Source organism: Mustela putorius, unplaced genomic scaffold, assembly GCF_011764305.1.
Source record: "Mustela putorius furo isolate JIRA1106 unplaced genomic scaffold, ASM1176430v1.1 tig00000145_pilon_pilon_pilon, whole genome shotgun sequence".
NCBI lineage: Eukaryota > Metazoa > Chordata > Mammalia > Carnivora > Mustelidae > Mustela > Mustela putorius.
In genome coordinates, this window is record NW_025421294.1 from 13,679,698 (window position 1) to 13,704,713 (window position 25,016).

The window sequence follows — 25,016 nt, forward strand, 5'->3', positions numbered from 1 at the left end:
GAGGTTCATGGAAATTTCAGATGTATACAGCTAGTTGGTCAGAAGCGCAAGGACAATCTGGACTTTCAAGGGGTGTCTAAGTGGGTGGGTGGGGGGTGGAATTCATGTAGGACTGAGCCTTTAACCTATGGATCTGGAACTATCTCCAGGTAGATAGTATTAGAATTGAGTTAAATTGTAGAACACCAGTTGGTGTCAAGAATTATTTGATGGTGTGGGAAACCCTCTTCTCATGTTGCAATTAATATTAGAATCTTAGTTTCACGTGCCTCATGATAAAATGCATGAGAAAGACTCTATAATACTTATGTATTAATCCTACCAAAAATGCATAATGAATCTAATCACAAGGTAATATTAGGTAAATTCAAATTGTGGGATATTTTACTAAATGGCCTATATGCTTCAAAAACATCAATGTTATGGGTGTCTGGGTGGCTAAGTTGGTTAAGCGTCTATCTTCACTCAGGTCATGATTCCAGAGTACCAGGATGGAGTTCTGCACCGGGCTCCCACTCAGCAGGGAGTCTGTTTCTCCCTCTGACCCTCCACCATTTCATGCTTTCTCTCTCTCTCTCTGTCTTTCAGATAAATAAATAAAATCTTTAAAAACCAAACAAAAAAATGTCAATGTCATGAAAAAGAAAGTCTTCAGGAGCTATTCCAGAATAAAGGAGCCTAAGGAGACTTGAAGACTAAATGCAATACATGATCAATCCTGTGTTGGGTTCTGGATGAGGAAAAAAGGCCCAGAACAAAACATCTCATAAAGGACATTATTGAAACAATTGGTGAAATTTGCCATAGGCTTATAAATTAAATAAGAGCCTTGTACCAATTTTTAAAAGGTCTAGTCTTGACCATTATACTGTGAAAACCCTTTTCTTGGGAAATAAACACTAAAGAATTTAGAAGCAGAGGCATATGGTGTGCAATTTAATCTCAAATGGTTAGGGGGGAAAAATGTATGCAGAGAAAGAGAGAGAGACAGAGAAAAAGAGAGGAGACAGAAGGAGGGAAGAAGGGAGACAATAGATGAATATGACAAAATGGTAACAATTGATAACTGAGTAATGGATATATTGGATTTCTTTGCACTACCTTTGCAACTTCTTTTGTAAACTTGAAATTATTCTGTTCTATTTTATTTTAAAGCAATTATTTATTTGACAGAGAGAGAGAGTGTGTGAGAAAGAGCATGAGGGGGTAGGGAAAAGCTGGCTCCCCAATGAGCAGGGAACCCAATCCAGGGCCCCGAGATAACAACCTGAGCCAAAGGCAGATGCTTGACTGACTGAGCCATGCAGGTGCCCAGATGCAAGTGTTTCTACTACATTTCTCAAACACATTTCAACTTGGGGTAACCAAATTATTGAGAAAATACTCTTCTCCTTAGGAAAACTGCAACTAATACACAAAAATCTCCACTTTGCATCTTCTAAGCTGAGGGTCAGAAAACTATGTCCTGGGGATAAACCCAGCCCAGTACCTGTTTCTATAAATAAATTAGAATACAGCCACTCCACTTGTTCACATATTGTTTATGTGACTCCTTTTATGCTATAAAGACATAATCAGGTAATTGATGACAGAAACTATATGGCCAGAAAGCCTAGAAAACTTACTATTGGGCCCTTTATAGAAAGTTTAACGATCCTTGTTGTAGAAATCATGGCTAGTGACCTGCAGTCCCTAAACTGTGAGAGTACCACAGGAAACTCCCAGGGACCCCCAGAGTACAGTATTTTTTTAAGATTTATTTCTTTATTTTAGACAGAGAGAGTGCACATGAGGGGGAGGAGGGGTAGAGAGAATATCCAAGCCGACGCCTGCTAAGCATGGAGCCCAGGTGTGGGGCTTGATCTCAAGAGCTATGAGATCAGAACCTGAGCAGAAACCAAGAGCTGGATCCTTCAGAGACTACTAAACCACCCAGGTGCCCCAGGGTATTTTAAATTTTTGAGGAAAACACAACAACATCTGTCAGATACCATGTGAACTACTACATTGAGATAATTAACAATTTCAACATTAGATCAAGTTAATTTCTTGGATAACATCATATCCACCAAGTTGAGTTTTCAGTGGTTGCTATGGTCTCAAGAAAGTGTGCAAAATCCAGTGTGAAGCACAAAACAAGGACAGTGGTATCCCACATGACTTCAAGTTTGAGAAGTTAAGAAGTACCCAATAGATGTACACTTCCCATTAGTAAACAACCGGGGCTACTTAAGAATGAAATAAAATATTTTTCATTCAACTTCAATTCAACATATTTTAAGTGGCTACGAAGTTGTTAGGACATAAATGCTTATTAATTTGTTTGGACCTAACTACTTAGTAAACTTAGTGACTAATTCATTCATTTTAAATGCTTTTTACAAACACACTAAGTCCTAGAAAGCTGCCTCAGCCCTGGGGACATTCCAAGGCAGGCAAAATAAAGGCAAGCAGTGGAGCCAAACTTTCAGGGAACCAACAGATAGGTGAAAATGCTTAATTACAATTTCTTGAGAATAAGGTCCATATTGCTCCCTCCGATACCAGCAACCTACATCAGGAACATAAGCTACTATTTTCTTTTTTAAAAGATTTTATTTATTTATTTGACAGAGAGAAATCACAAGTAGACGGAGAGGCAGGCAGAGAGAAAGAGAGGGAAGCAGGCTCCCTGCTGAGCAGAGAGCCCGATGCGGGACTCCATCCCAGGACCCTAAGATCATGACCCAAGCCGAAGGCAGTGGCTTAACCCACTGAGCCACCCAGGCGCCCCCATAAGCTACTATTTTTAAAGCCACTACCAACCTGGAGAGTAGGAGATGATCATGGTGCTCTCCTGTCAAAATTCAGCATTCTTTTCTTAAGTGTTCCCTGGTTGTTTTACATCTTATTATTACATGCCAGAGTTTAAAAAAAAAAAAAAAGTTATTCCAGCAGTTTTGCCAATTTATTCATTGCTTTTATGGAAGCAACATTTTGAAGTTCCCTACTTTACCATTTTCACTGATGTCACTCCATACCATTCAATTTTGTGCTTTTTGGTCTTGCCTAAAATTATTTTCTCAACCTGGAATGCAGCGAAAGAAGAAAATTTTACTATCATTGAACTCATCAAAAGAATGTTAGTTTATTTATTTTTTTAAAGGTTTTATTTATTTATTTGACAGAGATCACAAGTAGACAGAGAGGCAGGCAGGGTTGGGGGGAAGAAGGCTCCCCACTGAGCAGACAGCCCAATGTCGGGTTCGATTCCAGGTATCATGACCTGAGCCAAAAGCAGAGGCTTTAACCCACTGAGCCACTCAGGTTCCCTAAGAATGTTTATTTAAAGGTAGGTAAAAGAGTAACTGCAAAAAGTTTGGAATAAGGACACCATTAGCAAAATAAATTTTACCTGTCATAAAGCCAATATTCATTGTATCATCTGCCTGTTGTCAAGTCCTCAGTAATATAGGGAATGTTTGATAATGTTTGAGAACTCAGGCTTTGAAATAAGACGTCGGTTGGAAGTCTGACTCTTCTGCCACTTTCTTCTTGTTTGGCCTTGGGGAAGTTACTTAAATTCTGTAAGACTATTTCCTTATTTGTAAAATGGGAATAATATACACTTCTACATCATGGTAGAGACTTAAAGTATTGTATGTAAAGTGCTTAGGACTCAATATTAGCTGTTAAATTTGGAATCGTTAATTTGGTTTCCTTATCCCATTGCATTTCTTGTTTTCTTCTGGTTGTTTTTCTTAAGAAAAAAAAAACCTACTGGCTTCCTATGTAAGAAGCCCTTAGGTGTTGCTATATGCTTCCCAAGGGACTTTGATAGAGCTGACTTTTTACAACAAGCACATTAATTTTACTTAGATTACAGGTTAATCTCGGGGGTTTTGGTTGAAATTGCGAGGGATGTGAAGAATGGGTTAAAATACTCCCAAAGCCCTTCTTTCCGCCTAGGGACGAATTTGTCAACGCATTAAAAGAATAATAATTAAAAAAAAAAAAAAAAGGAAAGGAAAACAGAACAACAACAACAAATTAAGTGTCCAGCCAAAAGAGTGAGAATGCCAACTCAACCTTTTTCAAACCAGTTTCTCTCGCTGTCTGTGGGATTCAGGCACGTGACGACAGTACAGAACACAAGGCAGAAGAGCCGGAGAAGAGACTGATAATGGGAGGTCAGCTCTAGATGGAGATGTCACGTCAACCCCTTCCTAGGTAACCTCTGGAGGTGTAAGGACTGCAGAAGATGGCATTTCTTCTTCTAGGCGACTTTGGTCGTCAGGCAAGCATCTCACACAACGCCAAACATCACTGAGCAGGGATGAGATTTGCGAACCTGAACCACCCCGCCTTTCCAAAGCTGGAGAACGCGGCTCTGCGGCGAGAGGCATGGTGACTCTCGCAGAGACCTCTGGGAGTTGTAGTCCCCAGGGGCGGGAGGTTTGACAGCAGCTGCCGACTTAACGCGCTCAGAACTCCATCCCCCGCCGGCCCCCGCGGCTTAAGCTATTGCCTCTTCCTGTTCAGGAGAGGAGAAACCCTGCTACAGCAAGTTGAGAGGATTTGGGAAAGGGTCTCCGACTTTTCGGAGACTGAGCCCTTGGCGGAAGCAGGTAGGGCATGTTCCCTGGTCTTACAAAATGACCCCTCGGTACGGGCGGAGGGGATAGAGGGGAAGCGGCGGGAACCGCTGAGCTTGCTGTGGAGCCGGCTGTTGCCGGGGAAGTTCTTTAGTGAAACGCGTCGGAACAGTTGCTTATTAGGGGATCCGTGAGGACAAAGTCGGGGACTGAGGAGACCACTCCAGAGGGGCGACGCGCGCTCCTCTCGGCTCTGGTGACTCCCGCGGGAGCAGAGAGAGTTCAGGGGGCTATGGGGAGTCGGTGCGTGTTTGAGCCTGGGGGTGATGATGGGTAAACACCCGGGTGAGAAGGAGGAGAACTGGAATTATTGAGAGAACGGGAGAACCTTCTCTGTCCCGAGTAAGGAAGAGCTGGAGAAAGGAGATCCTGGGAGGGAACACATTAGTGTCTGGGGCTAGGACCACAGATGGGTGGGGGGCCGAAAGAATTAAGTCCTCGCCTCTCTTTTCCCCGGCTCAAATGTGAGAGCGGCTGTCTTGATAGTAGGTGACTTTATATCTTAGCTGTCTTAGAATACTAGAGCTGGAGGAGGCCTTTGAGAATAACTAGTAAAGCACATTCTCTTCACTTAACTGATGAGGAAACTAAGGTCCACCAAGTTGGAGACACTGCCTCGCGCATGACCAGCCAGCCAGTTAATGGCCAACTTGACAAAAACCTAATTTTCGTTACTCTGAAGCACTGCTGTAATCTATTGCTGAGATCAGTACAGCAGCAAACTCTAACCTGTTACTCTTTTTTTTTTATGCTTACCTATACAAAATAATAGGCAGACGCTGAAGGGCAAGTTTTTAAATTTCTCAATAGATCAAGGAAACCCCGGCCTTAACTTAAAGAAAAATCTCTACAAACTTCATAGAAATATAAAAGGTTGGTAGCAAATTAACATGTGACCTTTTCTTTCCTACCTCTGGGAACACTTAGCCTTAGATTGCTTCTCTCAATCCTAAATGCTGTATATCTAAGTCATATAAAAATAGCATGCTAATTTGATTTTACAGTACCCTACATATTTACAGTAACGGGTAAACGGCATACGAGGTTGGGAATACCCACCTGAACTATAAAATAAAATAATATTTATAGTATTTTTTAAGAAGGAGATATGAGCATAAAAGTTAAAAAAAAATTAGGAGATTAAAAACTTCTACTGGGCCTGCATTTTATAATACACTTAAATTTCAGTCCATCATCAGCATTCTTTCTTACTGCATAACAGAACTGAAAAGCATTTAGTGTTCCCATTGCATTGTTTTGGCTGGTAATTTCTTTATTAGACTACATTGCCCTCCAGCACGGTGAAATTTAACAGCTTTTGAAGCATATATTGATCAGTTTGGAAGCATGTTCTACCAGTCTCCTCAGAATTGGAGCTTTACAACTCTTATTGGCTGACCATTAAGTGATTCAGAAGGAAGAGTTTGAGATAAATTCATTACCAGACATTATAGCAGTTGCAGACTTCTGTAGATGAAAACATGTATACATAGCATAACTTCTTTCACCAAGCTGCCTTTTTTATGCTGTGGTTCCATTAGCTTTTATATTGGCGTAGTACAGAAGTGACCAAACTATGACCAGATTTGCTATGACCATTGCCCCCAGATGCATTTGTTTTTTATAAAGTTTTATTGGGGGGCAGTCAGTTAAGTGTCTGCCTTCTGCTGAGGTTGTGATCCCAGGGAGCCCCACCTCAGGCTTCCTGCTCAGCAGGGAGCCTGCTTCTCCCTCTCACTCTTCTAAACCCTGCTTGTGCTCTCTGTCAAATAAATGAAAGTATTTTTAAAAATTGAAAAAAGTTTTAAAAAGTTTTATTGGAACACTGCCATGCTCACTCATTTATATATTGTCTTCTGTGCTAAAATACAGAGTTGAGGGGTGCCTGGGTGGCTCAATGGGTTAAAGCCTCTGTCTTCCGCTCAGGTCATGATCCTGGGGTCCTGGGATTGAGCCCCACATCGGGCTCTCTGCTTGTCAGGGAGCCTGCTTCTTCCCCTCTCTCTGCCTGCCTCTACCTACTTGTGATCTCTGTCAAATAAATAAATAAAATCTTTTTAAAAATTATAAAATACAGAGTTGAGTAGCTGCAGAAATGATAAGGCTCACAAAGTGGAAAATATTTATTATTTGACCCTTTACAGAAAAAAATTTGTGAACCCTTGCTCCGCTAAGCTGAATGTAAATATAGTATTTGAACTTCTACCATATGCAGAGGTATTAGGTAATACTAATTTTCAGTCTTTGAGAAAGAACATATAAATACTTGTATGCTGGGTCCATAATACAATTGACCCTTAACACAAGTTTGAACTTCAGAGGTCCAGTTATATGTGAATTTTTTACAGTATAGTACTGTAAATGTATTTTCCTTATGATTTTCTTAATAACATTTTGCTTTCTCTAGCTTTTAGTGTAAGAATACGGTGTTTAATGCGTACAATATACACAATATGTGTTAATCAACTACATATGCTATCAGGAAGGCTTTCAGTCAAAAGTAGGCTATTACTAAAGTTTTGGGAGAGTCAAAAGTTACATGTGCATTTTCAGCTGTGGGGTTGGGGGTTTGAGGTTGCTGCCCCTAACCTCTGCTTTGTTCGGGGGTCAACTCTACTTTTGTTTGGGCTAAAATTGATGGGTCCTATTGCAGATGGATGCTAGCATCTTAGCTAGACACTGTAGACTGGATTTTGCAGAGAATTGTGAAAGGACACTTCTGAGCCTAGTGTGGAAAAGAGCTGACATCCTTTGAAATATACTGATATTTACAATCAATACCTTTTTAAAAAATTATTTTTATTAACATATAATGTATTATTTGCCCCAGGGGTACAGGTCTGTGAATCATCAGGCTTACACATTTCACAGCACTCACCATAGCACATACCCTCCTCAAAGTCCATAACCCAGCCACCCTATCCCTACCCCTCCACCCTCCAGCAACCCTCAGTTTGTTTCATGAGATTAAGAGTCTCTTAATGGTTTGTCTCCATCCCGATCCCATCTTGTTTCATTTTTTCCTCCTCTATCCCCCACAACCCCCCTGCCCTGCCTCTCAAATTCCTCATATCAGAGAGATCATATGATAATTGTCTTTCTCTGATTGACTTATTTCGCTCAGCATAATACCCTCTAGTTCCATCCACGTCGTTGCAAATGGCAAGATTTCATTTCTTTAATGGCTACCCAGTACTCCATTATATATATATATATATACCATATCTTCTTTTTTTTTTTAAGATTTTATTTATTTATTTGACAGATCACAAGCAGGCAGAGAGTCAGGCAGAGAGAAAGGGGGAAGCAGGCTCCCTGCTGAGCAGAGAGCCCGATGTGGGGCTAGATCCCAGGACCCTGAGATCATGACCTGAGCCAAAGGCGTGGCTTAAACCACTGAGCCACCCAGGCGCTCCTACCATATCTTCTTTATCCATTCATCTCTTGATGGACATCTAGGTTCTCTACACAGTTTGGCTATTGTGGAGATTGCTGATATAAACATTCAGGTGCATATACCCTTGTGGATCACTACATTTGTATCTTTAGGGTAAATATCCAGTAGTGTGATTTCTGAGTCATAGGGTAGCTTTATTTTCAACTTTTTGAGGAACTTCCATGCTGTTTTGCAGAGTGGCTGCACGAGCTTGCATTCCCAGCAATAGTGTAGGAGAGTTCCCTTTTCTCCGCATCCTCACTAACATCTGTTGTTTCCTGACTTGTTAATTTTAGCCATTCTGACCGGTGTTAGGTGGCATCTCTTTGTGGTTTTGATTTTTATTTCCCTGATGACAAGTGATGTGGAGCACTTTTTCATGTGTCTGTTGGCCATCTGGATGTCTTCTTTGCCTAATAGTAAAATTTACAGTCAATACCTTTTAAGAATTTATATCAAATGAACTTTCTTTGGTGGCTTTCTATGTCCTTTTTATGGAAAAAAAGTATTTTTCAGTGCAGATATCAGCAAGCAGTTCAGTAAACTGTTATTTTCCTTTTGAGACTCCATACTGAACCAATTTTAAAGTAAGTGGGATATATTATTAAATTACTTAGCTTTAACATTAATAGTCTTGCTTCTATGACTTTGTTTTAAAACTCAGAGGACTGGGTGCCTGGGTGGCTCGGTCATTAAGCAGCTGCCTTTGTCTCAGGTCATGATCTCAGGGTTCTGGGATCGAGTCCCACATTAGGATCCCTGCTCAAGGGGAAGCCTGCTTCTCCCTCTTCCACTCCCCATGCTTGTGTTCCCTCTCTCATTCTCTCTCTCAAATAAATAAATAAAATCTTTAAAATACAAAAAAAAATTTTAAAAACCTCAGGTTTGAGCCATTAGAAGTGATTTTATCTGTTTATGTCATCTTTTATGTTTAGATCCCTGTATCAGTGTTGTCTGAGGCAAATTAATGGTATAGGAGTATTTAACATTTTAGTTAATTATTGATGGTGCTATTTTGTGTTATTATCTATGTAGCATTAGCTCTGGACCTCTAATTTGCTCTTAAATTCATCAAACTTGAGAATATCTTGTAGTTGTACTCATCAAGACTTCCAAAAGGCATTATATTTCCTTTGAAATAGCATTTTTGGGGTATTTGAAGTCAAGCTATTTGACTAATTGACGCAACTGAAAATTACCAATTTTCTTACAATTCTTTGTATTTACTTGAATATTATTAAATCCTGGAAAGGCATTATAGGGTTTGGACTCATTTAAGGCTTATTTAGATCACTGAGATAGTATCATTGTTCTTGCTTATTTGGAATAAAGAGCTAATCTGGCAACACCACAACATTTCAGATTTGCTCAGAACAAACACACATATGTGATTAAACTGGAAACTTTTTGTCAAATCCTGAACACCCCTCACATTTTCCCTAACTTTGATTATCATTTTTGGGAAGGCTGACTGAGGTCCCAGGACCTTTCTAGATTTTTCTTATTCTGGGTTTTCTAATATTTAATTTCAGCAAAAGTATTGATTTCCAGAAGTTAAAAGAATCCTCTCTTCCTAAACTCAGTCGCATTCTCAGTTTAGTATAGGAATCAATATTGCAGAGCGTATTGGTTAAAAACCAAAGTCTGGGCAGTCATCACAGTAAACTGGAAGTAACATTTGGGACCTAAGTAACCTGGTTTCCATCTCAGCTGTGGCTTTATTAGCCAAATGATATAGGACAAGTTACTTATGAGTTTCAGTTTCTTTTTTTATAATTTGAAAGTAGTACCTTTTTTCCAAATTCTAAGATTAGTTGCAATTAAATAACATGTAAAAACTTAGGCCAGGAATAGGTGTTCAGTATATAAATGTTAGTCCCAACCCCCACTACTTATTTATTGATTTTTCTTTTTCCCTGGGTTTTTCTCCAAAGTGACATCCAGTTTTCTTCTTCAGAAATGATTTCTTCCCTTTAGGTCTTTTCTTTTTGTGACAGTTCAGTAATACTGTGAAGCTCAACTTCTTTATCTTTCTTACCTCACCGAGTTTACTCACTCTATACTAAAGGCATATAGATACATCAGCTGATTTTATTCATACCACTAAGTTAAGCCAACACATAATTTTACTAACTACTTTAAAGAGCCAAACTCATAATAAAATGATAGCTGTGTTTGTTGAACACTCATTGTGAGTGAAGGCACATTATGTACTTTATCTCAAATCTCAAACCCTATAGGACTAGTACTTTTATTATTCCCTGAACCAGTGAGTCTTAGGGAGTTTAAATCAAAGTCACATAGAAAATAGCAGAGCCAGGATTCAAACCCAGACAGTCTGACACATGAGCTTTCAACTACCACACTCTACTTGATGAACCAGTGTAGGCCATGCCCCAAATTAAGCATTGTGTATAATTCAAATGAAGGAATATCCTGGCAATGCTTTCTGAAGATGATTTTATCAGTTTTTAGAGATTGAGGAGCAATAAGGCTGTATCTCCCAGTCAAAATTTAAATTCTTCTCTAGTATTTCTTAGCAATTCTATTGTGACTTGATTAAGTTTAGTTTTATTAAGTACAGAAATGATAGCAAACTTCTATACAGAATTTAACAGTACCTGGCATCTTCCTAATGTTTGTACAAATTGAATTTATGGTCTTTTAGAAAAGTTTTTATGTGCATTAGATTTTCTTGAATGAATAGCCCTGCAGTTCTTAATGTTATTCTTTTTGATGAAAGGATACTGGCTGACAATCATCTTTTTAATTCCTAAAATATTTAATTTTTAAAACTGAGAGAATGTTTTAAAAATTCTGTAAAGCTAGTAACTTGGTTTTTTTCAGAAGGCAAGTTAATGCTGAGATTGAGATTGTATTTGCCAAATGGTTTATTTAACAGAGGTTCACTGTGGGAATTTCACAAGCCAGTAGTATACAGAATGATGCCTCTTGATAAGCCAATAAAGAAATACTCCAAATCGGTGATAAATTAATTATACTCTCATTCAAGACAAGAGGAGATGAAAGGAATAAATTCCAAATTTATTTAAGGTGTAACTTTTTGGGGCGCCTGGGTGGCTCAGTGGGTTAAGCCGCTGCCTTCGGCTCAGGTCATGATCTCAGGGTCCTGGGATCGAGTCCCGCATCGGGCTCTCTGCTCAGCAGGGAGCCTGCTTCCTCCTCTCTCTCTCTCTGCCTGCCTCTCTGCCTACTCGTGATCTGTCTGTCAAATAAATAAATAAAATCTTAAAAAAAAAAAAAAAAAAAAAAAAGGTGTAACTTTTTGGAGTTGATACTTGAGAAAGACAGCTGAGTCAACCAGAGTGAATGTCCAGCTTCCTACACAAAAGTAGAAGTCTCCTGTTGTTAGAGCATGTTGCTAGGGATGGTCATTGTCCCTGTTGATGGGCAAGATGATCTTCTGGGCTGCTGCATGGCTTTTACCACTGCATATAAAAGTATCCTTTGCCTCAGCAGGATCTAATTGCCCCCAGGTCTTTAGAGAGCTATTTTAGATCACAAGAGTCACCTTGCCCATACCCAACACTCTGATAGTCTTCCCAAACTCACTATTTATAGTACAGATATCCCCCTTGCCATAGTTGCTTCTTCCTGTGTTTTTATTGATAAGCAAATAAGCTCCTGAGTTCTTATCCATGAAAACATCCTAGCACGCTTAACTTTGTTCTTATATCAAAACAACTTCTTTTTTTTTTTTTAAACAACTTTACTTCTAAAACAACTTTTTTTTTTTTTTTTTGGCTTTGTCATAAACAGGTTAAAATTATTCACTTAGGTTGTAAACAAGTAGATTTGAAATCTTATCAAACCAATACACAGAATAACTTCTTTACAATATCTTTTTTTCTAAGTTTTTAATTCCTGTGCTATGTCCACCTTAATTTAAAATGTATTTTTTGTTGGTATTTTATATAGAATATTTTCACTCTTTATACCCAGGAAGCAATTTTTTCAGGTTAAGTAGTCATTGACAGTTTTAAATTAAGGAAGTTTAATAGGAATATCAATACTAGTTTTATAATTAGTGGTTCAAATAATCTTGAAACATACTGCTTTTCAGTTTAAAATTTAAGACCAAACAAGTCAACTGAATTATTAATTAGTTTTATTATGTAGAAGGAGGAAGGAACTGAAAGATCAAGTTTGTGTTTCTGTTTCTCAACTAACTCTATTTTTGTGAAATTACTTAACCTTGCCTCAGTTTCTTCCATCTTAATGAAAGATTAATAACAATTACCTTTGAATAATGTATGCTTTTTATTCAGGATCATTTCTGATGCTTCAATCTAAATACATACAATGCATTTTGTGAATCTGTGTTTTAAACAGTTGAGTAAACTTTTTACCATAAAAAAATAAATTTTGTACTGCTCTATTGGAAAGTTAATTTAGGAGCTAGGACTAGCAATTGGTGTACACTTTAATTAAAAGTAAAATGATGAACTGAAAATCAAAATTGGTAATTAACATCCTACTAGGTTTTATTATTTAAGTGATTTAGAACAAGTTACCTGACTTCTAGGCTTCTTAAATAATAATGTTTTTTAAGTTTATTAAGATTGGGAACCATAAGTTAAAAAAATATTTTTTTCTCAGTACTTCAGTACATTGTAGAGGCTTGGTGAGAAGTTGTTGAATGAATATATTGTTCAGGGTTTGCCATTACTCAGTATTTTAGTTGTCTCATCTTAAAATAGATAATCAGTTTTGCTTGTGTGCTCTATAGAATGACACAGAAATAAAGCCCTTCAGGACTGGAGATGGTAGGATTTTGATTTCACTTTTTTTGAAAAACCACTATTACATAAGGTACTTCTTTAACATTATTTGTCTCTAGTGAGACTAAAAAGTTAATGAGACCTTTGGCTTAAATGCTGGGCTGGAAAACAGAAGAGGGAAATGGAAAGGAATGACTGAGGAAAGAAAACGTACATATTCTGGAGATAGAATGTGTTACCAACATCTATGTCACTTAATAGTGGCATTTTGACTTTTGCCTACCTCATTACTGCAGAATTTTTCACTTGAAGAGGTTAATCTCAAGAGGCTGCATATGTTTAAAAAAATAAACAAACCAACAACAAATCTTTTCATTTGTTTTCTGAGAGGAATAATAGTGGGTTTGAACATTTGTTTTCCTGTTACAAAGTACTAAGTATAACATGCATCATTTCATTTAATTTTCAACCACACCAGTGGGGTGGATGCTATTGTTTCAGTTTCACAGTTGGGAAAACAGATTCATGAAGGTTAAGTGTTTAATCTTCAATTACATAAGTAGTGAGTGGCAGGTAAGCATTGCTGACTCAAAGTATTTTCTACTGTGTTCTAAATGCTATTTTTAAAAAAATACCAACAGCAGACTTAAGACTCCGTTAAACAAATACAGCACCAATATAACTATACTTGTTTTAAGTAGTCTGGCAATAAGAAACAGAAGGTGAAAAATAAGAGAGACAAAGGGCAAAGAACAGGAAAGAAGCACAGCATAATGGCAAAGAATACAGGCTTTGAGCTTAGACTGCCTGGGTTTGAATTCTAACTCTCCCCCTTACGAACTTTGTAATCAGTTTGATTACAAAGAGATTAACTTCTCTGTACCTTGTATACTTATTTATAAAATGAGGATAGTCATAGTAACTTAGAGTTGAAGAATAAAGGTAAAGCACTTGCCTTAAATGTTAAAACCTATTTATTTCACTTTATGGAGTTTGCTTTTCTTGTGTGTGTCTGCTTTTTTCTGAAATACAACATCCATTTAGAAAAGTGCATAAAGGGACACCTGGATGGGTCAGTTGGTTAAGCGGCTGCCTTCTGCTCAGGTCATTCTGGGATCAAGTCCCGCATTGGTCTTCCTGCTCAGCAGAGAGCCTGCTTCTCCCTCTCCCTCTGTCTGCCACTCTACTTGCGCTCTCTCTCTGTCAAATAAATAAATAAAATCTTTTTTTTTAAGTGCATAAAACAAATATATAATAATAAAGTAAATGGCCATATAAGCAGAATCAAGTTGAAAAATGCAATATTGCCATCACCATTTAAGATCCTCCCCTGCCTGTTCCTTTCATAACCTCTTACTTTACCTGCGTAGAGCAGGGTTTCTCAACTTCAGAACTATTGACATTTTGGACTAAATAATTCTTTGTTGTAGGAGGCTGTTTTGTTCATTGTAGGATATTTAACAACATCCCTAGTCTACCCACTGGGTCGAATAGCACTTCCCCCCGAGATAAAAACCAATTGGGTGAGATCAAATCCTTCTCTATACCTCTCTACAACTCTACCTGCTGTGTACAGAGTAGACAGTAAGGGCATAAGGGTAGAAGCAGGGAACTCCATCAGAAAACTATCATAGAGGGGCGCCTGGGTGACTCAGTGGGTTAAGCCTCTGCCTTCAGCTCAGGTCATGGTATCAGGGTCCTGAGATCAAGCCCCGCATCGGGCTCTCAGCTCAGCGGGGAGCCTGCTTCCCCCTCTCTCTCTGCCTGCCTCTCTGACTACTTGCAATCTCTGTCTGTCAAATAAATAAATAAATGAATGAATAAATGAATGAATGAATGAATAAATAAATAAATAAATAAATAGAAAACTGTTGTAGAACTCTTGATAACAAATGGTGGTTTCCAGACCCAGGATATACTTGAAGAGAAAGCCAAGACTATTTTCCTAATGGATTGAATGTACACTGAGAAAAAGAAGTCATGAATACCTCTGAGGATTTTGGCCTTAATAACTAGAAGGATGGTGATGCCAGCAACTGAAATCAGGAAAACAATCAGTAGGATACCTTTTTTGGGAAAAAATTAAAAGCTCAGTTTTGATATGTTGGTTGCCTGTTATATCCAAATAAAAATGTTAAGAAGAATATATATGTATATCAAATAATTATATTGTTCATCTAAAACTAATGCAATGTTTTATGTCAGTTATATTAATTTAAAAAAGATGGGAGCACCTGGGTAGCTTAGTTGGTTGAGCATCCAACTCTTGATTTCGCCTCAGGTCATGATCTCAGGATCATGAGATCAAGCTCCACATTGGGCTCTGAACTCAGCAGGGACTTTGCCTAGGATTCTCTCACTCTCTCTCCCTCTCCCCCTGTTTGCATGCTGTCTCTAAATAAATAAACAAAATCTTAAAAAAAAAAAAAAAAGATGTTAAGTAGGCAGTTGGATATGCGAATGTTAAATCCAGGAGAGAAATGTTGGCTAGAAATGTTACTGTGGAAGTTGTCATTGTCTAGATCAATAGAACTTTCTGTTATGATGAAAATGTTTTATTTTTACACTGTGCAATATGGTAACCAGTAGGCACGTATGGCTACTGAGCACTTCAAATGTGGTTAGTGTGACCCAGGTGCTGAATTTTTTTTAAATTTAATTTTAATCTATATATATATATATATATATATATATATATATATGTATGGGTGACTGGTGGCTGCTGTATTATACAATGCAGGTGTGTTACTAAAACCATGAGATTAGAAAATATTATCCACAAATTGAGGGTAGATAGAGAAGGGAACCAACACTGAACCTTGAGACTACAATTTTAAGAATTCTGGGACACAAGAAGTAAACAGTAAATGAGACAAAAGAGGAGAGACCAGTAAGGTATAGAGAAAACTTGGAGCCCTAGTGAATCTAGTTTATTAAGAAGGAAATATATATATGACACTTATTTCTGATGGAGCGAGTAAATTAAATACTGAAAAATAACAACAATTGGCTCTTGGTCATTAGTAATCTAATGAGCACTTTTTTTATAGTGATGGGAAAGATAGCATGGTTTTAAGAAAGAATGGAAGGATCTTACTATTTTATGCTTTCTATTTTTCCTCCCTTTTTAATGTTTTTCTCCTTTTCCTACTCTACTATAATAATTTAAAGTTACATACTATTTTCTGTTATGTTAATAGTTACCTTTAAAATCATAACATGCATTGTTTCAAACATAATGTTAATCTGGACAATATAAGGACCTTAGAACACTAATTCCAAGACCTTCACTTGACTTTTTTTCCCTTTGGTCTGGAATTTTAATTCCTTTTTTCTACTCTATGATAATATTATTTTTTTTAAAGATTTTATTTATTTATTTGACAGAGAGAAATCACAAGTAGATGGAGAGGCAGGCAGAGAGAGAGAGAGGGAAGCAGGCTCTCTGCTGAGCAGAGAGCCTGATGCGGGACTCGATCCCAGGACTCTGAGATCATGACCTGAGCCGAAGGCAGCGGCCTAACCCACTGAGCCACCCAGGCGCCCTACTCTATGATAATATTATTAATTCTGGTTGGAATTAATTAAACTTCTTGAATTTGTAGATTGTTATCTTTTATGAATTGTGGAAAATTCTCAGCCACTCTCTCCACATGTTACCTCTGCTATCTCCTGTCTATGGTTCTCCAATTACATGCATGTTAGGCCTTCTTTTTCTATCTCCCATGTCTCTTAACTTTGTTTCCACATTTACTTTTTTTCTCTTTCTCTGCTGTTCTAGATAGTTTCTAGTATTATTCTATATATCTATATATAGAATGTATATATTTTATAATATAACTAAATACATATTTATTATGTATTTTATATATTCTATCTATTTTAGAATATAACTATACATTCTAGTTCATCAGTTTTGAACTTTAAAACCCATCCATCACATTTAAAATTTTGGCTGTTTTATTATTGGAGGGGGTTAAAATTCATTCTGGTTCTTGTCAAACATGCTGGGTTACTTTTTGGTAATCCACTTTGTTTTACAGAATACATTTATTGCAGTGTGTACTGGGAATTGGATTTGAGGTTGTAAACTAAGCTGGTAGAATGAGCTTTTATATGCAAAGTGAGATATTAATGTAATTAATCTTATAAAATCTTTTTTAAGGATTTATTTATTTATTTTTGAGAGAGAGTAAGAGAACCATGTGAGCTGTGGGGGGGGGGGGCAGAGGGAGAAAGAATCCTCAAGTAGACTCCCTGCTGAGAGCCCTGATGCAGGGCTCAATCCCAGGATCCTGAGGTCATGACCTCGGTCCAAATCAAGAGTTGGTCACTTAATCAACTGAACTACCCAACACACCATTAAGTCAAAAAAAAAATTTTTTTTTAATATTTATTTATTTGAGAAAGAGAGAGAGAAAGAGAGCATGAGCAGTGGGGAGGGGCAGAGGGAGAGGGACAAATAGACTCCTTGCTGAGCAGGGAGCCTGACGTAGGGCTCAGTCCCAGGATCCCAGAATCATGGCCTGAGCTGAAGGCAGATGCTTAACTGACTGAGCCACCCAGCCTCCCCAAATCAAAAATTCTTAATAACAAGTTGACAATAGAAGGAAAAAAACCTCTTTTTTGTTTAAGATTTTATTTATTTATTTATTTGAGAGAGAGAGAGAGAACGTTCACAAGTGGGGAGCAAAAGCAGAAGGAGAGGGAGAAGCAGGCTTCCTGCTGAGCAAGGAGCCTGATGTGGGGCTCAATCCTAGAGGACCCCCAGATCACGACCTGAGCCAAAGGCAGACACTTAACCAACTGAGCCCCGAAACCCTCTTCAATTTAGCTTCTATGAATTTAGCTTCTTTAAGTACATTGTGCTTAAAATTTTCTTTTTTTTTTGTTTTATTTTTTTTGTTTTAATTTCAGTATAGTTAACATTCAGTGTTGTATTAGTTTCAATGTACGATATAGTGATTCAGCAGTTCCATATATTACTCAGTGCCCATTAAGATAAACACACTCCTTGATCCCCATCATCTATTTCACCCATCCACCCCACAAGCCTCCCCTCTAGTAACCATCTGTTTGTTTTCTATAGTTAAGAAATTGTTGTTTGGTTTGTCTCTTTTGTTTGCTGTTTTGTTCCCAAATTGTATCTGTGAATGATACCATATAGATTGGTCTTTCTCTGACTGGCTTACTTTGCTTAGTATTACCCTCTCTAGATCCAACCATGTCTGCAGATGGCAAGATTTATTTTTTTGGCTGAATAGTATTCCATTGTGTGTATATCCACTTTGTTTTTTATTTAAAGATGGGAAGCATAATTGTTTTCTAGTATTATTTTGATAATTCCTATAGTTGAAGTCTTTATGAATCTATTTCTGCTCATGTTTCTCCTGGTTCTCACTAGAAGCATTTTATTTCTTTGCATGCTAGATTATTTTTTACTGTGTACTATTCAGTGTCCTTGGAAGATTGTTAGCAGGTCTTCTTTGAGGCATAGGAACAAGGTGTGTCCTCACAGAAAAGATTTATATTTGTTTGTTTCTAGCAGTTACCTAGAAGTCCTACCAAGCAAATTAACCTTAAGTTAAATTCCTGGCTTTAAGTATTCTTTGACCTTCTGCAAATCCACATGAAGCACAGTTTGTGGTATGGAATACTTCCTCCTCCACAGATGCATGCCTGCAAGCACATGTGTGCACACACACGCTGCCTATGGGCATGGTCAAGAAATCTTGTTTGTAGTTCCCTTGTGAGGGAGTGAGTCACTTCTACTGCTTGTTAATCCCCAGTGCAATGGTAAAGATCTTTGTACTCTCTACTCTGTTACTGGGAGAAGGGAAAGGGCATGATTTCTTACTACATCATTCCTTACTTTGGGTGAATCCCAGGTTTTATCTGCTATTTTCCTAGTACTTCACAAGGCCTTGAAAACCTCAGTCCCATTTTCTCCTGGTACAACAAATACTCTGTGGGCAGAAGCAGTTTCTCGAGCTGTTTACTTCACTAGGTTCCTTAACTGTACCTACTAATCGCCTGATTACCATCATTATTTTTGATGCTTTTCAAAAGATGTTTTCTGTATTTTATCCAATATTTTTATAGTTGTTTTCTACAGGAAAATAGGTCCAAATAGCCTAATCTGTTTTTTTTTTTTTAAGATTTTATTTATTTATTTGACAGACAGAGATCACAAGCAGGCAAAGAGGCAGGCAGAGAGAGGGGAGGAAGCAGGCTTCTGGCTGAGCAGAGAGCCCGATGCGGGGCTCGATGCCAGCACCCTGGGATCATGACCTGAGCCGAAGGCAGAGGCTTTAACTCACTGAGCCACCAGGCGCCCCAATAGTCTAATCTGTTTTATTACTAGAAACAGATTGGGGCAATTGCCCCACTTATTTTTTAGAAAGCTGAAAAATAAACAGTAACTCCAATTCAGCTTAGCTAATTTCTGATAAAAGATTTCAGGCATATACCTCATTAAGATATCATTAGCAAACTCCTATATTTTTCCAATATCTTATGCATGCAAATGTATTACTTGTTAGTAATAAAATAATTTTAATTAAGTTTTATAGTTTTTATCCTTTCTTATTTATATAGGACTGACTTCATCAGTGTTTAGAGGCTAAGAAAAGTGGCAGATATGGATAGTGATTCTAGGCATCTTCTCATCCCAGAGGTCAATCATGAAATAATAAATCCTGGACCTATGAATATCCAGTTTGATTCATCAAATCTAAGATCCAAAAGGTAAGTGATTAAAATAAAACATTTATTTCATAACTAGAGTTTTTAATTATTAGACTAGAACTATGTAGCCAAATACATATAGCTTTGAATATAAAATATCCAGTTACTTAACAGCATCTATATGTTTGTATGTGGAAGGGAAAAAATATGAATACACTTTAATCTTTTATATTTAAGCTCACCATTTGTGTTGTAGAAGGGGTTGGATTAAATTTTACAAAGTAAGATGCATTTATATAATTCATTTAACAAATATATATTGATTACCTGCTTTCTGCAAGGTAATATACTAGGTACGGGGGATAAAACAGTAGAATTAATACATAATCCTAACCTTCACAGTGCTTAAATATCAGCAAATAGTTTAAGATAATTTGAGTTTAAAATTTATTTCATTGCATACCTAGAAAACCTGAAAGAATCCACTAAGAAATTATAAATAGAGAATTCAGTAAAGTGGCTGTCCATAAAATAAACAAAAATAAGTAGTATTCCAGTAATAAGGTGTAATGGGAGAAAAGAAAAAGTAAGAGTAGCCTAACAGTGTGCAAAATCTACATGAGAGAAACATCAAAATAAGATTTAGAGTGTTTTTCCATATATGAGAAGCTGACTGACTGTGAGTTGAACTGTTCTTTCTTTTTGTAATTTAACACAAAGATAAACTGCTACCAGTACACCTATGAAGTAATCTCTTAGGACTTAGAGATTTTTTTTTTAATTTACTCAAAGAACCCTTGAGCTTATTTGGTATTTTATCGTATATCTCTTATGCAATTATAAAAATGAAAACAAAATATTTCAGTTAAGATATTACTTACTGATACTTCACATTTAGAACATGATCCTTTGCAATCCGTTTTCTAACTTGGTGTCATCAAAATTGTTTTTTGTTTCCCCCTGTTGTCCTTTGTATCATTAAGAATGTAATAATGTAGTACTTGTTAAGAGAATTTTCTTTCAAATCACTGGCACTTTCTTTAGTTTGGATGCTTGTACTTTCCTGATCTTACCAGAAGGTGTCACAATAGTATGGTTCATATTTCTTCTCAAATGGTCCTTAAATGGTTTGATGACTGAAATGACCAGTTATTTATAATTTACCTATAATTTACAATATACCAGTCATTTACAATTAACTGTCATACCACCAGGAATAATTACATTTATGACAACCACCTGGCTGATAGTGATTAAGAGATGTTCTGGATTATGAGATATGTCCATATTTTAAAAACATATAAGAATTGGTAAAATATGACATATAATGAAAAGGCATATTTTGCAGTCAGTGGAAGGACTCTAAAATACAGTCTTAATGCTCTTTAAATTTTAGTTCATAAATTTAATGTCTCCCTCAACCCCCAAAAGTGCCAGCAGTCAATTCCAAAGTTTGTATGGCCCAGCAGTTTCACTTCTAAGCATTAACTCACAATATCAAATAATATATGTACAAGGTTATTTAATGCAGTATTTTTTTTTAAATAGTCTAAGATTTAAAACAACCAGAATGTCTTTTCTTAGAGGACTAGATAAATAAATTTTGGCACATTGATATAATGGAATATTTTTCACCCTTTAAAACGAAGGAAGTGGCTTTATTACATATCAAAAAGAAACAAATCTTCAACTTGTTTTGTTAAATCAGAAAAAGTCCAGAACAGTGTAGTGTACCATCATTTGGGTAAAAATAAATTCTAAAACTGTGTATGCTACAATATGTATAAATGATTCTGGAAGAATAAGTAGTAAATTTTAAGAGTGGTTGCCTCCTCAGAGAGAAACAGTGCTTGAGTACAGATGCTGTTGGGTAAATACCCAACGATTCAACTACCCTAAGAGTTCCTTGGCCACAGAATCTTAATCTTGTTAACAGAGGCAGTAGGTTCCAGTCCAAGAGATAAAAGAGGATTGAAGCTAGAGATGGCAATGTGAAATTTGTCATAAAGAAATGTATCGTTGTCATTTACATAGTGGCCACCACAGAAGATAATGAAATGAATCTTAAAATTTTCACTTGTGTATTCCAACATCAAGTGAATACAAAAACTTATGAATGCTGATTGAATACTCAGGATTTTCTTGAAACATCTAAATTCTATGATAAATAATTGACCACTGTGACAATAGAATATAGGTCATTAAAGTGCATTCCAATTGGCAGGAGTTTGGACAGTTCCCTGAGAATCTGTTTAACCAGGTAGATTAAATGGAAATATATTTTCTATAATGAAACTTGTCAAAATGAGAAGGGATCAACTATTGAAAATCATGAGATCACTACCTGGGTAAGCATGTTTTAAGGAAGGCAAATATTGGGGTACCTGGGTGGCTCAGTGGGTTAAGCCTCTGCCCTCGGCTCAGGTCATGATCTCAGGGTCCTGAGATCAAGCCCCACATCGGGCTCTTTGCTAATCGGGGAGCCTGCTTCCCCCTGCCTCTCTGCCTGCTTGTGATCTATCTCTCTCTTTCTGTCAAATAAATAAATAAAATCTTATTTAAAAAAAAGAAAAAAGAAGGCAAATATTTATAGACACTTTGCAGTATTGAATGCTAATTTGCTTGTGAAATAATTTCTGCTTAAGAAAACAGGAACTATTATTTGATGAAAAAAAAAAAAGAAGTACCTAAAAACATTGTTAGTTCTATTAAAATATGGGTTACTTCACTTTATATGCATTAAAAAAACCCTCAGACACAGTGAGGGAAGTTATTTTCCATTAGAAGAACCAGCTTAGGGGCTCCTGGGTGGCTCAGTAGGTTAAGCCTCTGCCTTTGGCCCAGGTCATGATCTCCGGGTCCTGGGATCGAGTCCCGCATTGGGCTCTCTGCTCAGCAGGGAGCCTGCTTCCCTCTCTCTCTCTGCCTGGCTCTCTGCCTACTTGTGATCTCTCTCTCTCTCTCTGTCAAATAAATAAATAAATAATCTTAAAAAAAAGAAGAAGAAGAAAAAGAAGAACCAGCTTAGACAACTATTTCTAACACAGATCATTTTGGAGTTACCATAAAGCTTTGGTAATAATATTACTTGTGTAGTATTATTATGTAGATATATTTTAAAATCTGTTTACTTCTTAAAATGAGGCTTTTAGCTGCATCTTCATACGTTTATGAAATGATGAGTTTCATCATTATTCTAATATGCATTATGATAAATATCAAGTAGTTAAAATAGCGTTGGTCTTTGTGCTACCTAAAAATCATCTCTCATGTAACCACACTTGGGGAAACTGTGTTTGGCCATCAGAAAATAGAGAACAACATTTGATATTTTAATTTGCTTTTCCTCAGTTTAGCTTGTGATTAATTTTCTCTCTTCCACTAGGTGGCAATCAAAATATCTATCAGTTCAAATGTAACAATTTTAAGCACTCCTTTGAGCTGATAGTGTGCTGGATCTGCTTATGACATTGGTGGAAATGGGGTCTAATTAGACTCATGGAGGATGAAGCTTGTCACTGTAGAGTAGGAATACATGTCATAACCATTTGGATCTTTTGAGGAACTTCTGCAAAGCATATGTGTATACTTCTCTCTACACACCTCTTCTCCCTCTCAGTTTTTCACCTGGCTTGGGGTGGAGTTAGGTATGTGCGTGGAGGGACAGAAAGGTTTAGAAATCTCCTGTGTTGTATGTGATAGATTCCATTGGCAATCACTGGTCCAAGATATTGTCTTCCTGCTTTTCCCAGACTTTCTGGTAACCAAAGATATAGCTGGTATTCAGAATTGCTTCATACTGTGATGCTGCTCTGGGATTATGCCCCTTGAGAGTTGAACATTCCAGCCAGTCTAAAACCAGATTATGAAGTGGTTATTTTGTTTTTGAGCTCCCCTTTTTCAGTTTTCTTCTATCAACATTTCCTTTTTCATTTTTCCTAGGGTATAGGGCTTTCTTGTATCCTAGTGTTCCACCAGGGCAATAATTGACCCAGCAGTTTCCTCTTAGGCAGTGCTTGGTAAATCATACTTTTTGTCCCCCCTTTTTCACTAGTTCTTTTTTTTTTCTCTCATCAACTGTTTTTGTTTTGTTTTGTTTTGTTTTTTAATTTCTTTAAAGCGTAACAGTGTTCATTGTTTTTGTACCACACCCAGTGCTCCATGCAATACGTGCCCTCCCCAATACCCACCACCTGGTTCCCCCAACCTCACACCCCCCCACCCCTTCAAAACCCTCAGGTTGTTTTTCAGTGTCCATAGTCTCTCATGGTTCACCTCCCCTTCCAATTTCCCTCAACTCTTTTCTCCTCTCCATCTCCCCATGTTCTCCATGTTATTTGTTATGCTCCACAAATAAGTAAAACCTTATGATAATTGGCTCTCTCTGCTTGACTTATTTCACTCAACACAGTTCTTATCTGTCCTATTCTTTTGGGATCTGTTGTCTATTTGGTGTTTTGATGGAAAACAGTCTTATGTGTCAGAGACCTAGTCTATTACCTTTCCATAGCTATTTGCATTTTAATATGGAGAATCCTAGAAATGTAAAAGCCTGACCTAAAAGTTAGGGGTTTTTGTTTTGTTTTGGTAAGTGACAACATTGCAAGAACTCTGGTAAGTCAGTGGGACAGAGGTAGATATTGAAAATAAGCAGCATTCCTGGTACCTTCAAACACACTGTGTCATGGCCCCTCGTTTTTTTAGAATCTCTACTAGTCTGCACGTAATGTCAGATGGCCTCTTTCTGTTTCGTTTGGCAATAATACTACCCCTGAATAGCAGCCTGAATTGACTCTTTTGGATACTTGTGGTCCTGGGAGAGAGCAGGAATAACAAAGCAAAGTGAGGAGTTTATTAATTTGTAAGGGTAGATCTGGGGCCAATAGTAATAATTGGAAGCGGTTACTGAAGCTTGGTAGTTCCATAGTTAGGGATTATGGAGATGTATAACAAGAGATAGAAAAGTAGTTTTCCCAGGGATGCTGATTTACAGAGCTGCATAAATTATATTTTGAGAATGTGCCATCCATGTTAAGTAGATGGGACAAGGATCTTGACAATATATCAGTGACAAGGATGGTCCACTTGCTGATGCAGCGCTACTTCTATACCCTCCATCTCTTCCTTATTTTTCTTCTATTCTCTTCCCTCTTCTGTCTACTTTTCTCATTCTTCTCCCCGTTTCCATCCCCATGTTACTTTTCCACAGTGGAACCCTTTTTTGCTAGATGCTTACATGCATATGTGTGCGTCTGTGTGCATTTGGTAATGCATCAAAATCTGAAATGATTTTTTTCTAATGGATTATTTTCATTTTCCTCTATAACTTACATATTATCTTCAGTATAGATGGTCTACTACTTCTATAATGAGAACCAAGTTATTCAGAAAATACAGCATTCAGGAACACCTGGGTGGTTTAGTCAGTTAAGCATCTACCTTCTGCTTCGGTCATGGTCCTAGGGTCCTGGGATTGAGCCCTACATTGGGCTTTCTACTTTGTGGGGACTCTGCTTC

At 37.3% G+C, this 25,016-nt stretch overlaps 1 protein-coding gene across 7 annotated transcripts in view; it reads left to right on the top strand.

Annotated features, from left to right (window-relative positions):
• The first annotated feature begins 4,164 nt into the window (after positions 1-4,164).
• The window catches only part of SLC38A9 (solute carrier family 38 member 9), an 85,852-nt gene continuing 65,000 nt past the window's right edge, over positions 4,165-25,016 (top strand). Inside the window, exons 1-3 of one of the 7 annotated variants that reach the window (XM_004744646.3) lie at positions 4,167-4,607; positions 5,407-5,507; positions 19,410-19,559. In XM_004744646.3, the coding sequence (XP_004744703.1) occupies positions 19,453-19,559 (107 nt within the window). In that variant the 5' untranslated portion in view covers positions 4,167-4,607; positions 5,407-5,507; positions 19,410-19,452. Of the gene's footprint in view, positions 4,608-5,406; positions 5,508-19,409; positions 19,560-21,053; positions 21,848-25,016 lie in introns of those variants that run through there. The other 6 variants (XR_198900.3, XM_004744645.3, XM_013052330.2 and 3 more) reach the window with 6 other exon arrangements.